Source organism: Arachis hypogaea, chromosome 12 (assembly GCF_003086295.3).
Source record: "Arachis hypogaea cultivar Tifrunner chromosome 12, arahy.Tifrunner.gnm2.J5K5, whole genome shotgun sequence".
NCBI lineage: Eukaryota > Viridiplantae > Streptophyta > Magnoliopsida > Fabales > Fabaceae > Arachis > Arachis hypogaea.
The window spans coordinates 80649704-80667504 of record NC_092047.1 but is presented as its reverse complement, the minus strand read 5'-3'; the positions used below and the strand labels follow the sequence as shown (position 1 = coordinate 80667504).

At 32.2% G+C, this 17801-nt stretch overlaps 2 protein-coding genes and 1 non-coding gene across 3 annotated transcripts; 1 reads left to right on the top strand and 2 right to left on the bottom strand.

Annotated features, from left to right (window-relative positions):
- Nucleotides 1-5018: 5018 nt before the first annotated feature.
- On the bottom strand, nt 5019-10987 carry LOC112727569 (BTB/POZ domain and ankyrin repeat-containing protein NBCL). Its single transcript, XM_025777367.3, has 3 exons — nt 9974-10987; nt 7476-8515; nt 5019-5503 (listed from the first exon to the last, which is right to left on the bottom strand). The coding sequence occupies exons 1-2, from the start codon at nt 10451-10453 to the stop codon at nt 7502-7504; spliced, it is 1494 nt and encodes a 497-aa protein (XP_025633152.1). The 5' UTR covers nt 10454-10987; the 3' UTR covers nt 5019-5503; nt 7476-7501.
- A 2281-nt stretch (nt 10988-13268) lies between these two features.
- LOC112730155 (uncharacterized) lies at nt 13269-13829 on the top strand. Its single transcript, XM_025780257.1, has one exon. The coding sequence runs from the start codon at nt 13269-13271 to the stop codon at nt 13827-13829; it is 561 nt and encodes a 186-aa protein (XP_025636042.1).
- A 3745-nt stretch (nt 13830-17574) lies between these two features.
- Nucleotides 17575-17682, bottom strand: LOC112731980 (small nucleolar RNA R71). Its single transcript, XR_003167724.1, has one exon. It is a non-coding gene; the product is annotated as a small nucleolar RNA R71 (small nucleolar RNA).
- Nucleotides 17683-17801: the final 119 nt, after the last annotated feature.

Here is a 17801-nt window from a genome sequence, read left to right as displayed (position 1 = left end):
AGAAAGCCTCAAGGAGAAAGCTTGGCTTCTTACATGATTGACCAAAGTCCTCTCGGAGAATGTCAACACTATCCTACTCACATCATTCTTCTCCTTATAGTACTTATTGTCGAACACACCAAAATTAGTGTACATCTGAAACTCGAAAATAGCACCACGTCATTTTTTTACTAACCCCTTGGGAATAGTGCAATGGATTCTACCAAAATAAGTAATGTATTTTGACTGTTTTATATATGTATCACACCACTATAAAAATATCAACAATAAATAAAAAGAAAACATATTTTATTACGAAAATGATACCTTTGCATCTTGGAGAATAATTTCAATTGGCTCAATCTTTTTTTTATTGTATTTATTTGAAACCTCCCATATCCTAACAACATATACTTTGAAATGCTATTAAAAATTTTTTGGTTTGACATTAATTACTAAATTAAATTTTTTTTTTATTTTTTTTTTTCAGGTTCTGCGTGAAGTTGATGAGGAGAAAGTGATAAAGAGATATATTTTTTATAAAATGCTTACTTCTCAAAATATGGGCCAGACTATTTAAATGATATCTTTAAAAAGTTGATGTAGCATTTTTTTTCTTTTATAAAATGTTTACTTTGAATAATTTGTATTTATTTGGTTTGTAAAGTCTTTTTTATCCAAATATTTTACTCTATTACTTGTTATCTCTTGTTGCCATTTGGCAACTAAATAAATTATATACTTGTCAAATAAAGATGTTGTACAGTTGTCAAAAAAAAATATGTACTAATTATTTATTATATATTAATAGATAGATATATGAACTTTCAAGATATATCTAATAATAAGGAAAAAGAGCAAGGAGGATAAAAAGGTAATTGACACCACCAATTAATTTGGTATATACACTAACAATAACATGATAATATAGTTTACCAATAGCGAGCAATTATGCACAAGCTAAGTCATACACTTGCATTTACACGTCAGCACTGATTAGGCCAATGGAATTTGCAAACCAGATTTTGCGGAGAATTATTGAAAGGGATAGATGTGGAAGCCGGAAAACCACATGTTTTGCTTTGTTAGAAGGAAAGCAGAAGATTGGTGATGCAAATGTTAAAAATAAAAAAGGAAAAAAGAAAACAAAAAGTGGGATATATAAGAAGAGATTTTGATTTTGATTGATTTGGATTATATGCTTTCAACTTGTGTTACTACTTTGGGTGACCAACAAAGGGCAAGAGGTATATACTAAACCAAAGGTATGGAAAATGCCCATGGAAGACCGGGTTAAAATCATATCATTATTCAGTCGATCTCTACTCCTTCGGTAATTTTTTTCTTTTTCCGGAATGGATGTTTTCAATTCTTTTAATTATTTTTTTAATTGTAATTTTTTATTAATTTAAGAAGTATATAGTGAAATCTCGTACTTTACAATAATTGAGAAAAAGAATTAAAAAGATTCATTTCTGTCCCATAATTTTTCTACCAAAAGAAATTGTTTAAACTCTAAATTAAAAATCTTGTATTATTGGTGTTGCTTATACGTTATAAACTGTTAGTCATTAAATAATTTTAGCTCTTTTTTGAATTAAAATATTTATTAAGATCAGATTTGTCAAATGTTAACTATCTCAGTTGTCTTGTTGTGATGATATTTATAAGTGATACCACGCTACAAATAAAAAAACAAAGGAAACAAAAACAAATTAATATCTATAAATAAAAGTCATAGAATTGCTAGATTGTTATAAAAACTTAAACTAATAAATAAAAATACATAAATAATTTTATATTTTATAATATATATTTTTTCTAAAAATACATAAGTTATATACTCATTTTTATACACTACAATAAAAAATTATTTTTAATAACAATAACATAATAGCTATTATATATCTTATTTAATTTATATTTTTGTGATAATTATATATTTATTTTTATCACTATATGTTATAATAACAATAATATAATTTTTGTTATCATTAAAATAGTCTTTATCAATTAAAGTCTTTTAACGATAAAGTATAAGACGATTAATGTCTAATTATCAGTAAATATATTATTAATAATTATTTTAATTATCACTAAAATAAAAATAAACGACGGTCAAATTAAAGTAATTTTTCTAGAAAATTTAGTACTATAATATTACATATCACACTTTTATTTATAAATTGCATATCTTAGCATGATGCGTAAAACTTAAGTTATAACATAACATTAACTCTCCTATGTTTCAAAAAAATATTGCTACATAATTAACAAAATTTATTAGTTTTAGACAATAATTGATTAAATTATTACTGTAAACTCTAATTACTAAATTTTAAATCATACACTTTAAACCATAAACCTTAATAGATAAAAATAGTGTCAGCTGGTAAGTGTTAAATAATATTGATGATAAAAAATATCACCCTCTAACATTTTTCTTTCAAAAATGCATGCGACATTTGACCTAATATTTGTAATCTTATGATAAGTTAGTTTTATATATAATCTACAATTGATATACACTACTTAATGAGTCGTTAAAAGAATCATATCTTTAGTGAATAAGAAGATCATATATGTATATGAAGTCCCTCTCATCATGGAATGAGAGTCAAGTTTCCAATCAAGTATGTATACAAGAACAAAGGAACAGACACAATGCGCAAATTGTATGAACACTATATATACAACAAAAGAGAGTGAAAAAGACAGGCATATTGGAAGGAGGAACTACTATTTGAATCTTTCTAGACCATTAATTCATGACTTCCATTATCATCACTATCCAAAAGGTTGGTGATGAGTACTCCCATTTATATCCCCCACTACAATGCAAGGAGATATACGTCTTAATTTTGCTAAGCATTTCGAATATGAGCTTCTGGGAGCTGAATAATGTAAAGCAAAATCCTTTGACACAAATCAGCATATATAAATAACAAGTATGCTAAGTGTATACAAAAATCAATTATTTTTATAAAATATATATTAAAAATAAATTAAACACTACATATATTTATATACAAATAATATTTTTTTATAAATATATGTAGTATCATTAGATTAAGAGAAAGGAGCATACGCACTATGTGTTGGTACAAAAAGGCATATAGACATGCTATGTACTGCAACCATTTTTGAGATTTGTCTAAAATCATGTATTTAACCCTAGTTAGTGTCCATGCATGTATATGTCCTACAAATTATCTAGCTAAGCAGACAATGTTCATCATAAACATTAAATTGTCATGGAATAAGTATAAGTACATGAATTCTAAGCATTTAATTCGATGGCTAAAAGTAACTTAGAACATTACATCAGAAATGTCACTACTTTATACATGCAGTGAGTGGGAACAAAGATCCTGACTTGTGGAACACTAACATATTATACCATCTTTAATACACAATACATGTTACTTTAATGGTTTAACTAACATGTGCCTAAAATACAGAAGTTAAAGTTACTATTAGTAAAAAATTTTAAATTTTTATTTTAATAAATATATTAAATTAAAATTTTATATTTTTTTAGTTAATATCGTTGACTTATGCTTTTAAAGACACATGTTAGCTAAACATTTACTTTAATCATTTGTACGCTAGTTAAGAAACTCATATTCAAGAGTTTATTATAATATTATTTCTGGAAATAACCTAATTAGTTAACATCTAATTTATGTAGTATTAATTATTTCAGTAATTACTATGTTATCATCATTATGGAGAGCGTAAATTAAGGTAGAATATACATAACAAGCATGCTACAATATTAACATGAGGAAATTAATTAATAGATATGTATGTGAATCCAAACCATTTTTTTTAAAGTAACAAAAATGGTATTATTTTATTTTCAAAATTTATACAGCAGACACTAGTCATATACGAAACTTTATTAATGTAATTTTAGCCATAGGACCGACCAATATGGCTCAATGCTACTTGACAAATCGAACTCCCTTAAACTCTATCTGAAACACACAAAATTATCACGAAATTGAAGTACAAATCCTAAAATAAGAAAACATGTAAAGTGATAAACAAAGAAAATATAACTATATACATACCCTAAATTCAATAAAACTCATTTGAGAAGATGCAATCCGTTCCATACATATTCCTATAACTTCAGTAATAATAGAAGTGGAAGTTCGTGTTAGGAAACTATTTCCCAAGAGTAGCAATTGGTATATATACACTAAAAGAAATATATAAAAAATTTATGTACAAGATACATCAATAATTGTAAATAAGAACAGACACATATGCTTCTTAAGAAATATAACATTAACTCCAGAGATATAAAACTTGGCACAAGATACTGTAAAAAAAAAAATATCATACTTATTATTCCTAATATTATCTATTTATTATAGAAATAATTGATGAATATTAAATAAAATAATTTTAAATTAATTTTAGACTGATTTATATTATCTCTTAAATATTTTTGAAAATATCAGTACATAATTACTAACTATTAGGGTTGAGACAATATAACAATAATATTTTTAGACATTATTTATTAGAAGATTCTGGACACATATAAACTATATGTATGGAAGAAATTATAAATAAATAAATCCTAAGAATATTTCCAAACCCACATCTCTAATAATTATGAATGTAGACAAAATAAATAACAATAAGTAAAGAAATTATTGCTAATATAGAGATGTAATAGTGATCTAGCTGTAAAGATTGTTTTTCCCTTCTCTGAAGAGACCTAAAAAAGGCAAGGGACAAAGAGAGAATTACAAGGGGGAGAATATACGTAGTGCCAATTTTATTTAACTTGACATGTATGTGTGCGTGGTCACACTCATTGTTGCATTCAAGCAAGACAACTAATCAATTTGTCCTTAACCATATTTTTAATTAAGAAAACAATGGATCCTACCATCAATGGCCTACATACACGTATGGCTAATCAGAACAATAAAGAAAATTATATAGCGTTATAAAAACAAATCATGCAATAGATAAAAATTCACATATAATTATTTTTATGTAAAATTAATAATTAAAAATTATTTATAAAATTATTTAACCATTTTTATATATCAGCTTTATATTAAGATAATGGCATGTATGTAAATTTTTAAATTAAACAAGTCTGACTCAAAAGTACACCATAAAATGGTAGTTACTAGATTAAACTAATTTTAACTTAAGAAACTAATTAAAGTAGTGGTGTATGCAAGGTGATTGGACAAGAATTGAAATTACAAAAATGAGCCAAAATAATTATCATCACATTAATTAAATTGGCCGTGACATTAGCTAAACATATCATCAGTAATAATAATCATCATAGAAAAAAAAAAAAAAAAAAAAGATGACAGGTGAAGCAAGATTGAAAAGATTGACCTGGGTCTCTTCCAGGCACCCCCTCTGCTGGTTATACAGTCGAAAAGATAAAAATTAAACTGATTAGATTCTCCTTGTCGCATATCCTCATCCATCATCCGTTCTCCTATGAAACCACACTTCGAATGGTGACCAATTGAAAGGCCTACAAAAGAAAACACCACAGAGAAAAGAAAAAAAAAATTAGTAACTGATGAGTGATGAGAGAGGACTTAGTGAACACTACTATTTAAACTGACAAAAAGAAAACAAATTTCAGCTCCATTCATCACTCCAATAGTATCATGGTCAATGTCCTTTTCTCAATATAAAATAAAAAAACAAATGACAAAATAATAAAAGTTTATGGTCAAATTTGTCCATAAAAAAGCACTCATTCTTCAAATTAATCTCCAAAAGTTTTTTTAATCAAATTTATTTTTCAAAAATTTTAATTAATTGTATTAGTTCTTCTGTCATTTTTTTGTTGACAGTACCAAAATTTATTAATGTTGCACGTTAAGTAATAATATAACATATACATAATTAAATGTTTGTATAAGTTACATCAATAAATTTTTATCTTTAATAACGGAAGTGATAGAAATACTAAAATGATTAACTTAAAATATTTGAAAGATCAATTTAATTAAAAATATCTTTCAAGAACTAATTTGGAGAATGAATATTTTTTCAAAGACTAATTTGATCATTTTCTCTAAATAATAATTTTTTTATAACTGTATTAAAAATCAAATAGATGCATATTTTAAATTTGTTAAATAAAATTTCTAATATCTATTTTTTTTTTTTTTCATGTAGTAAGACACGTATAAAAGTATAATAATACAAATATTTAAATTTTAATTTATTCAAAATAGTAAAAATATAAAATTTTATTTAATTTAAAAATATTTAGTCAAATATTTTTTATGATATTTTTAAAATATGTAATTGGAGCATATACTAACAAGATATCTATCAAATATAACGCAAGACACACATTAGTGATCCACTAATATAGTCCATTAAGGTTATTAGATGATAGATCTAATAGTTTATATAAAAAATATAAAAAATATAAAAAATAAATTTGTCAATAATATATATGTTAAAATATAAGGATATTATAACAAATGAATAATGACGCAAAAAAATTTTATATTATATAAAATTGAACACAATTCCAAAATTGCAATTTATTTGTGTTTTTGAAAATACGAGGGCAAATTCAAAACTAACAAAACTCTAGAGTGAATTGTAATTTTTTTTTTTTACTTTTGTAAAGAATTGAAAATTTTTTTAAAGCAATTCTTAGATGTAAATTGTATTTTTTTTTTTAAGAAAATAAAAAAACAATATGCCGAGGACAAATTGTACTTTTTAAAAGAATTTAAAAGAAATTTTTTAGAAATGAATTGTATTCTTATATTTTTAAAAATATTTTTAAAAGGAATTCGTTGGAACGAATTGTGAAAACACTGAAACAAATTATGCAAAATAATTTGGCTCCCGTCGAATTGTTAGTTCACCATAACTCAGTAAATCACGAATTTTTGTGCAATTCACCTTCTACACCACCATATGTAAAGATAATGTTATATATTGAAAAGTAAGCCATATTTTTAATTATTATGGTGTAAAATAATTATAAACAAATTTTGAAACAAATAATTATTCTAAATAATAAATTACATACGAGAATAAAATTTATAATTAAAATATCTCAAATATCTAAAATAAACTTAAATTTAAATTAATATAATTTACAATATTAAAATATATAAAAGTACGTATTCTTAATTTAAAATTTAGTGTTATAATATATATATTGAATATAAAAAAAATGCAACATTGAATTTTGGAAATAAAATTAAGTAGTTAAATATAGAAATTTATTTTCGTTACCATCATACTCGAACTCTTTGGTAATTTTATAAAAAGGAATGTTTTTTAACAAAAATAAAACATTAGATATCCAAGATAGTACGGAAAGAGAGTAAATAATGCGACCCTTAGGTACTCTATAGTCCTTGTCAAATTTTAATAACCAACCTAAATTAATTAACCATAACATGTCAGAAATTTTTCAGAAATTTCGAGCCAGCTAAGAAGCTAGCTATAGCAGAATAGTATACCTCTTTGTTATAGGTAGCAGGAAGATTTAGTAGTCATGATGAGAGTGATGATGGTGGTACATTGTTGGGTCACATCCACCACCTTGCGACCCATGACGGTTCATGGCTTCTCTCTGGTTATGGCTACTGTGGCTGCTACTATCTTCGTCACCACCACCACTACCCATTTGTCCGGAACCGGAAGCACCAAGGTTAAGGTACACCAGTCTCGAATCCAAGTTCCCACTATGGTCCTGATGATGATCGGTGCTAAGTGGAGGAGGATATATTGCTGTTGCTGAAGAAGGAGGGTTTGCATTCCCTTCTTCTCGCGAAAGAACGAGTGCCGCTGATTGAACGAGCTCCAAACACAGCCTTAGCTTGTTGGGTTCAATGTGTGTGAGACCAGGAACCGCACCTTTGAAGAGGAAATCGGAGGTTAGGGTTCTGAGGATATCCAGAGGGGTGACGCCGTCCACAGTACGCACGTTAGGATCGGCGTGGTGGTCGAGTAGAACGGCCACCATGTCGGGGGACACCATTTCGGCAGCTACGTGGAGCGGCGTCTTCCCTGCTGGTCCAGCCGGGAAGTTGACGTCCGCAGCGCCGAGCTCTAGAAGGGCCTTGACGACCTCCCTGGAGCAATTCTCCACTGCATAGTGAAGGGCGAGAGCCTCGTCCAAGTTGAGACCCTCGCCCATCACCATGAGCTTTACGAGCTCTACGTCAGAGGAATCGAGGGCCCGTCGCATCCGGCGAATCTTTTGGTCCTCGATATCCCCGACGACCGTGAGATCATGGTGGTGGTGGTGGTGAGGGTGGTGGTATGGAGATGGGATGAGGGAGCGGCGAGAGAGGGAGGATTTGAGGCGGAGCTCTTCGATCTTGGCAACGAGGTCGATTGGGAGGTGCTTGGCAAGGACTTCAGGTGGGAGGCCTGACTTGGCCACTAGGTGGGAGCACGTTGTCCATAACTGCTGCATTTCTTGCTTTCTCGATGCCAACAGTACCTTCATCACATCTTCAATTGACGCTTTCTCTACCATGCTTGCTAGTTGTTTCTGCGAAAACCCACCCAAATAAAGCTAGCATTGTTAATAATAGGTATTTACAGCCATAGAATGATCACAAGGCTACATAAAAATATTAAAAAATGCATAAAAAAAATTTAATTGCTAAATTAATCATCATGTATAAATACGTATTTGTTTAATTTATTTTTAATATATATTTTATATCTCAATTAATTTTGTAACTAATTTTTATTATGCGTCCAACTAGTTAAAATATATTATTTACTCTTACTATCACTGTATATATAGATTTAAAATATTTATAAAAAAATTTTGACCAGGTAAGAGGACTAATTTGCATTATTTGAAAGGGTATTTATATTATTTTTATTTTTTTATTTTATTATATTTTTAATATAAAAATAAAAGGAGTATATAAGAGATCAAGACTAATAGAAATACAATACGTGTAATATTTTTCGTTTGTTTTATACGTTTTATAAGAAAGAAAATAATGCATTCTATGTATGGTATAATTTGGTTTAACAAAAGAAATGGAAAATAAAGGGAAGGGGAGAGTATGGGATGGGATGTTTGATAGATGTGTTTGCCGGAATTACGTTCAAGAGGCAGAACCTTTCTTTTGATGTGGTTTATGCTAAGAACCTAAATGAGGAAAGTGAGTGCGTTTGGGAAAGATCTCGTGGGTGCTTCACTGTTTGGTGTGTGGAAGACAAGACTGGATCCAATGTTTATCATCATGCACCTAAATTTGGAAAAACTTTAGAGTGCATCGTAATGGGTAGTAACTGGTTGAGAAACATAAACACCAATTCGAGTAAAACTTTCTTTTCTTTGTTTCCTTTTTCATGTTTTGGTCTCCAAAATATGGCGCATGAAATCAACGGACGTCAAACTAACATTGACCAACACAAACAAAATTATATTATAAGAGAAGGCCGCAGACAAGTTTAAACAAAATAAGAAGCTTCAAAGATCATTACTTAAATCGGAGGGATTGAGAGGAAGGAGAAAACTACAGCAGAATTGATTAGAGGGATCATAAAACCAACGGCTGCAAAATCCAGAATCCAAAATCCAAGTTCACTACCTCCATCAATCACCCATCATAACCCAAAGATTTCTTTTTTTTTTTTTCCCTAAAGAAAATCATAATCAATCAGAATAAAATAGAATGAAAAGGAAGGGAAAAGAAAGCACCCATTATTCCCACTTCCCAAAAACCAGACCCTCCTATTCTTGCAGCAAGCAACAGTCCAAATTCCCAAGACCCAGAAAAACATACGACTGGTCACGCAAATCAGAGAGACACTGAGGCAGATAGACAGAGAGAGAAAGAGAAAACAATTGGTAAATAAACGACTCCAACAACTAACAAAACCAAGTTTCCCCGCCTCCGTCCCTTTTTGTTCCCATTCCAATAATAATAAACATAAATAAAAGAGGAGAGAAAAATGGATGTTCGGAAACAGACAGGAGAGAGACCTGAGTGAGCAATGCAAGCTGTTCAACGCCAAAGTATCTAGCGGCAGCGAGAGTGTCGAGGGCGAGATCAACGGCTGAGGTGCAATGCGTGTGCCAGCAACCCCTCTCACCGCAATTGGGCCGGGCCTCGTGCTTCTGAGGCACGATGGACACCTGGCCGCTGTAAAGGAACTGAAGAAGCAGCAAGAACACCTCGTAACCGACAGAGTTCACCGGGATCACCCCCGCCGGGGACCTCGACGAGCCCGTTGTGGTCGGACCCGGGCTTCCCCTGGAAGCGCCCACCGGGTCAAGCCCGCACGGAGGGTCCGGGCCGCAAAAGAATTTCCTGAAGAATAGGCTGCGTGCTGCGAGGATGCAGCGGTGGGCGTGGACGAGTCGGCCTTCGACTTGGAAAGTGACGTCGCTGAAGGCTTGGCCGTTGATGAGCAGGTTGAGGTAGTCAAGGGAGAGAGATCTTAGAGACTCTTCAAGAGACATTTTCTTTTTTCTTAATTTATTTCTTGGTGGATTATTGCTTTGGTTTCTCTAATTTTCTTTTATTTTTGCTGTCCCACTCACTCACTTGCTCTCAGCTTTTAGGGCTGTTTATGGGTTTGGATAGGGTAATAACTCCTCGTCAAGGGAGAGATGGAGAGAGAGGAATGAAATAGTGGGAGGAGTACTGATGTGCAAGAAGAAGAAGAAAGTGTGGGAACATTTGCTGGAATATGGCTTAATTTGTTTGTTATTCTTCTTGTTTGATTGATGATAGATGTTGCTGATGTTGTTGACGGTGGTGCTGATGATAATGGTATAATTGTTTTTATGGGATTCTCTTGGGGGGTGATTGGAGGAGTGTTTTTTTTTTTTGTGTATAGTGTATGTATTGATGGTATTTCCTGTGAGTGAGTGAGAGAGAGAGAGGGGGGGGGGGGGAGAGAGATTGCAATTTGGGTGGCTGTTCTGGGCGGCTGCGGGTTTAAAAAGGGGCTTGTCAAATTAATTTAATTAATTAACAAGAGTTCTTTCCTTGATTTTCTTTTTCTTTTTCTCTTTTTCTTACGATTTTATTGTGTCTGTCTGTATAGTATACATGCAGAGAAGTAGACAAATACGAAAATAAAAGTGAGTAGAGTAGAAGAACATTTAGTGGTAGGGGTTGAAAACGACTGCCATAAAATAATAGCAGAAAATTCTTTCGTCCATCCTTTCTTTTCGTAACAATTTTTTTACCGTTTGCATCTAACATATTATCTTCTTTACGACTCTCAATGTGCTAACATCTTTGTTAATGAAAAAGGCACTTCATAAATATTTTTTTTGTCAAATATAAGTGTTTCAGTGATTTTAATGGTTAATTTTATATAATATATATTATATTATATATATATTTTTTATAATAGAATCTAACTATTAAAATTATTAAAATACTAATATGTTAAAAATATTTAAAATTCTTTCATTATTATGGTCTAATTTTTAGATGAATTTAAGTCATTTCAAAAATATTAGTTTCGGGCATGTGAATTCATAAAACACGTAATTTAAATATCTATGAGAAATCATATATATATCTGGTACGAATTTATCTAGATTTTTTTTAAATTTTATAAATAAAAGACTTAATATATCAAAAATACTAAGTAAATAAATTATTTTTGTAATTAAATTTAACTATGTCTTTTTTTTGTATTTTTTTTAACTAAAAATTATGGTTATCAATTGTTAAGTTATTGGATCAACTTAGTTGAACTTAATTATTAAACTATGACTTAGTCATAACATCATTATTGTATATACCAAAAGTATGTTATATATCTAACTTAATTTTTATACCTCTTACATTATTATTAGGACAAATGACTTGATTAACTCCAATACATTTTAATATGTCCTGAATGTTCCAAATAAAAAAAATGCATCGTCAAAGTCCCAAACCAGATTTCTATATAAATCAATTTGAGTGAATTTGATTTAGTGAAACATGTAGTAAATCGAATCAAATTAATTCGAATTAGGTAAAAAACGAAGTTCAATTAAAATTGAATCAAATCAATTTGATTTAGAGATGAACATAAATCGAATCTAAGATTCGATTTAGGAATGAACGTAAATCGAATTCGATTTACACATGCAACCAACGTTAGAGCAAATCGAATTTAAATGTTTTGATTTACAAAGCACTGAGGTATATAAAAATGAGCTGCTATACGAAATTTTATAGAAGAGTGAGATTCACAATGACTAGTGATGAGAGTTTTGTAGCTCTTGTGCACTATAGATGGTCCATTAAGAAGAAAACGCGATCAGGAATTAAGTTCACTGACAAGGACCCGCAAAGTGTTTTTCTCAAACCTTTGACCAATTTCGCTGAGTTTAATAATACTATACTCCAGAGACTAGGACTGCATGGCGTGAAACGGGTGGAGAAGTTATTCTATCGAATTCCGATTTCTGTGTTACGTGATGATGTAAAGTATGATTCATTCGTTATTAGCAGTGACAAAGATATGCAGGTGCTGTTTCATTGTCGCCGTCAGTTTCCTAAGATGAGGACTCCAGAGTTGTTGGCAAAACTTGTGGATGTGGCATCTAGTTCTGGAGGCTCGAACAGGAATATGCACTCCACAGGACATCTAGCCAGCTCTAGTGCATTGCCTGTTGGATCCTCGTCAGCAGTGCCGGTGATTGCACCCGAGCCAGATTTAGTGGCTTCACCATCCTTTGCCGTCAATCTAAATTGCAGTTCTCCTCCGTGTGTTCCAGTATTCGGAGAGGTTGGAGCACCCGATGGGGTTGAGGATGCATTACAGGATGATGATGATGATGATGTGGAACCCGCAACGATTACTGCTGATGATAGCGAGGAGGAGGCACCACGGACGACTTCACCTGTGGGTGGGGGTGCATCTAGTTCAGGTACTAATCAGTACCCCCCGCACTTCTCTGCTCTAGACTTGGATGCCATGGCACCTCAGGAGGATCCCTCTGTACCTGTTGGCTTCGGGGCAAGAGACTAGCAAAATGCAAGAGGTGTAGCTGAATTTCAGGTCGGTCAGCAGTTTCAGGATAAAGAGGAAGTCGTGCTTAGCGTGAAAGACCTATAGCATTCGCCGCGGGGTTGAGTACAAGGTATTGGAGTCAGATCACCGCAAGTACTATGGCAAGTGCAAGGAGTTCGGGAGCGATTGCGTATGGCTAATCCGGGTCAACCTCCGCCAACGCAAAGGGATTTGGGAGGTAAAACCGTACAATGGTCCTCATACTTGTCTAGCCACATCGATCTCTAGTGACCACAGAAAGCTTGATTATCATGTTATATCGGCCTTCATTATGCCCCCTGATCAGAGCTGATGCTGCCACGTCGATTAAGGTACTGCAGAATACCACGGAAGCACACTTCGGGTTCAGACCGATGTATAGGAGGGTTTGGATGGCCAAACAGAAGACCGTGGCACAAATTTACGGAGACTGGGAAGATTCGTATAATGAGTTGCCACGATGGGTATTGGGCTTGCAGATGACTATGCCGGGTAGTGTGGCTGTGTTGAAGACGAGTCCTGTTCGAGTAGGTGGGCAATTGGATTACTCTACAGCTTATTTCCATCGCTTGTTTTGGACATTCCCACCATATGTTGAGGCATTTCGACATTGCAAGCCGTTAGTTAGTGTGAATGGGACCCACCAGTACGGTAAATACGGTGGTACACTGCTTATCGCGATTGCACAGGATGGCAACTCCAACATCATCCCTATTGCTTTTGCACTTGTGGAAGGTGAAAATGCAGAGTCGTGGTCATTCTTTCTATCCCACCTTCGGGCTCATATGACGCCTCAACCGGGTATACTTGTCATATTAGTGATGAGCGGATAATTTATACGCTTTTTGGCATTGTTTTTACATAGTTTTTAGTATGATTTAGTTAGTTTTTAATATATTTTTATTAGTTTTTAAATAAAAATCACATTTCTGGACTTTACTATGAGTTTTTGTGTTTTTCTGTGATTTCAGGTATTTTCTGCCTGAAATTGAGGGACTTGAGCAAAAATCAGATTCAGAGGTTGAAGAAGGACTGCAGATGCTGTTGGATTCTGACTTCCCTGCACTCAAAATGGATTTTCTGGAGCTACAGAACTCCAAATGGCACGCTCTCAATTGCATTAGAAAGTAGACATCCATAGCTTTTCAGTAATATATAATATTCCATATTTTGCTCGCGTTTAGATGACGCAAACTGGCATTCAACGCCAGTTCCATGTTGCATTCTGGAGTTAAACGCCAGAAACAGGTTGCAAAGTGGAGTTAAACGCCAGAAATAGGTTACAAACTGGCGTTCAACTCCAAGAGAAGCCTCTACACATGTAAATCTCAATGCTCATCCCAAGCACACACCAAGTGGCTCCCAGAAGTGGATTTCTGCATCATTTACTCATTTCTATAAACCCTAGTAACTAGTTTAGTATAAATAGGATTTTTTACTATTGTATTTACATCTTCGGATCGATCTTTTGATCATGTTTTGATGATTGAACCCTCTTTGGGAGGCTGGCTATTCGGCCATGCCTGGACCATTATCACTTATGTATTTTAAACGGTAGAGTTTCTACACACCATAGATTAAGGTGTGGAGCTCTGCTATTCCTCATTAATTAATACAAAGTACTATTGTTTTTCTATTCAATTCAAGCTTATTCCGATTCTAAGATATTCATTCGCACCTCAATATGAATGTGATGATCGTGACACTCATCATCATTTCCAACCTATGAACGCGTGCCTGACAACCACTTCCATTCTACCTTAGATTGAATGAGTATCTCTGGGATTCCTTAATCAGAGTCTTCATGGTATAAGTTAGAATCCATGGACGGCCATTCTTGAGATCCAGAAAGTCTAAACTTTGTCTGTGGTATTTCGAGTAGGATCTGGGAAGGGATGGCTGCGACGAGCTTCAAACTCGCGAGTGCTGGGCGTAGTGACAGACGCAAAAGGATCAATGGATCCTATTCCAGCATGATCGAGAACCGACAGATGATTAGCCATGCAGTGACAGCGCATTGGACCATTTTCACTGAAAGGACAGGATGTAGCCATTGACAACGGTGATGCCTAGCATACAGCTTGCCATAGAAAGGAGTATGAAGGATTGGATGACAGCAGTAGGAAAGCAGAGATTCAGAAGGAACTAAGCATCTCCATATGCTTATCTGAAACTCTCACCAATGAATTACATAAGTATCTCTATCTTTATTTCATGTTTATTTATCTTTTAATTATTAAATCTCCATAACCAATTGAATCCGCCTGACTGAGATTTACAAGGTGACCATAGCTTGTTTCAAGCCGACAATCTCCGTGGGATCGACCCTTACTCACGTAAGGTTTATTACTTGGACGACCCAGTGCACTTGCTGGTTAGTTGTGCGAAGTTGTGACAAAGTGTGATTCACGTTTGAGAGCACCAAGTCTTTGGCGCCATTGTTGATGATCACAATTTCGTGCACCAAGTTTTTGGCGCCATTGCCGGGGATTGTTCGAGTTTGGACAACTGACGGTTCATCTTGTTGCTCAGATTAGGTAATTTTATTTTATTTTTAAGCTTTTTATTTCTTATTTTCGAAAAATACAAAAAATTTTTTTCTTTTTTTTCGTTTTTCCCAAAATATGTTTCGACAAAAAAATACCAAAAAAATTAATAAAATCATAAAAACCAAAAATATTGTGTTTCTTGTTTGAGTCTTGTGTCAAATTTTAAGTTTGGTGTCAATTGCATCTTTTTAATTTTTCTTAAAATTTTCGAAACTCATGCATGGTGTTCTTCATAATCTTCAAGTTGTTCTTGATGATTTGCTTTGTTTGATCTTTGCAATTTTATGTTTTGTATCTTTTCTTATTTTTCATATACATTTTCAATTTGTTAGTGTCTAAAGTTTAAAAATTTCTAAATTTGGTGTCTTGCATGTTTTTTTTTTCTTAAAAATTTTCAAAAATAAGTCTTGATATTCATCTTGATCTTCAAAGTGTTCATGGTGTTCATCTTGACATTCAAAGTGTTCTTGCATGCATTAGTTGTTTTGATTCATAATTTTTATGTTTTGTTTCAATTTAGTATTTTTCTCTCTCATCATTAAAAATTCAAAAATAAAAAAAAATATCTTTCCCTTCTTTCACTCATAAATTTCGAAAATTTGAGTTGACTTTTTCAAAACTTTTTAAAATTTAGTTATTTCTTATGAGTCAAATCAAATTTTCAATTTAAAAATCTTATCTTTTTCAAATCTTTTTCAAAAATCAAATCTTTTTCATTTTTCTTTCATAATTTTCGAAAATTTCAAATTGATTTTCAAAAATCTTTTTCTCATTTTGTTTCATAATTTCAAAATCTTTACTAACAATTAATGTGATTGATTCAAAAATTTTAAGTTTGTTACTTGACTAGTAAGAAAGGTTCAATCTTTAAACTCTAGAATCATATCTTTTTAGTTTCTTGTTAGTCAAGTAATCAACTTTAATTTTCAAAATCAAATCTTTTCAATTTCCTTTTCAAATCTTTTTCAAATTAAATGTCAATCACATCTTTTTCAAAATCAATTTAAAAATCTTTTCTAACTTCTTATCTTTTCAAAAATTAATTTTCAAATCTTTTTCAATTAACTACTTGACTTTTTGTTTGATTTTAAAAGTTTACTATTTCAATCATATCTTTTTCAAAACTACCTAACTAATTCTCTCTCTAATTTTCGAAAATCACCTTCCTCTTTTTCAAAATTTTTTTCAATTAACTATTTGTTTTAAATTTTAGTTTAATTTAATTTAATTTTTCTTTTTTTAAGTTTTCGAATTTTAACTTTAATTTTAAATTAAAAACAAAAATACTTTTATTTTAATTTATTTAATTTTCGAAATTCTCTCCCCCTCATCTCTTTCTAATTATTTTATTTATTTACTAACACTTCTCTTCATCTAAAAATTCGAACCCTCTCTTCCTCCTGGTTTTCGAATTTCTCTTCTTCTACTCACATAAAGGAATCTCTATACTGTGACATAGAGGATTCCATATTTTCTTTTCTGTTTTCTTCTTTTTCACATGAGCAGGAATAAGGATAAGAACATTCTTGTTAAAGTTGATCCTGAACCTGAAAGGACTCTGAAGAGGAAGCTAAGGGAAGCCAAAGCACAACTCTCTGGAGAAAATTTGACAGAAATTTTCGAAAAAGAAGGAGACATGGCCGAAAATAATAACAATGCAAGGAAGATGCTTGGTGACTTTACTGCACCAAATTCCAATTTACATGGAAGAAGCATCTCAATCCCTACCATTGGAGCAAACAATTTTGAGCTAAAGCCTCAATTAGTTTCTTTGATGCAACAGAACTGCAAGTTTCATGGACTTCCATCTGAAGATCCTTTTCAGTTCTTAACTAAATTCTTGCAAATCTGTGATACTGTTAAGACCAATGGGGTTAATCCCGAGGTCTACAGGCTTATGCTTTTTCCATTTGCTGTAAGAAACAGAGCTAGAGTATGGTTGGACTCTCAACCTAAATATAGCCTGAACTCTTGGGATAAGCTGGTCACGGCTTTCTTAGCCAAGTTCTTTCCTCCTCAAAAACTTAGCAAGCTTAGAATGGATGTTCAAACCTTCAAACAGAAAGAAGGTGAATCCCTCTATGAAGCTTGGGAGAGATACAAGGAACTGACCAAAAAGTGTCCTTCTGATATGCTTTCAGAATGGACCATCCTGGATATATTCTATGATGGTCTGTCTGAGTTATCAAAGATGTCACTGGACCATTCTGCAGGTGGATCCATTCACTTAAAGAAAACGCCTGCAGAAGCTCAGGA

Bases quoted from the DNA above. Each gene is read 5' to 3' on its own strand.
- LOC112727569 (XM_025777367.3), bottom strand. From the start codon at position 10,453: ATGTCTCTTGAAGAGTCTCTAAGATCTCTCTCCCTTGACTACCTCAAC. The intron at 8,516-9,973 runs GTCTCTCTCCTG...GGGTTTTCGCAG, and splicing joins AGCTTGCATTGCTCACTCAG to AAACAACTAGCAAGCATGGT.
- LOC112730155 (XM_025780257.1), top strand. From the start codon at position 13,269: ATGTTATATCGGCCTTCATTATGCCCCCTGATCAGAGCTGATGCTGCC.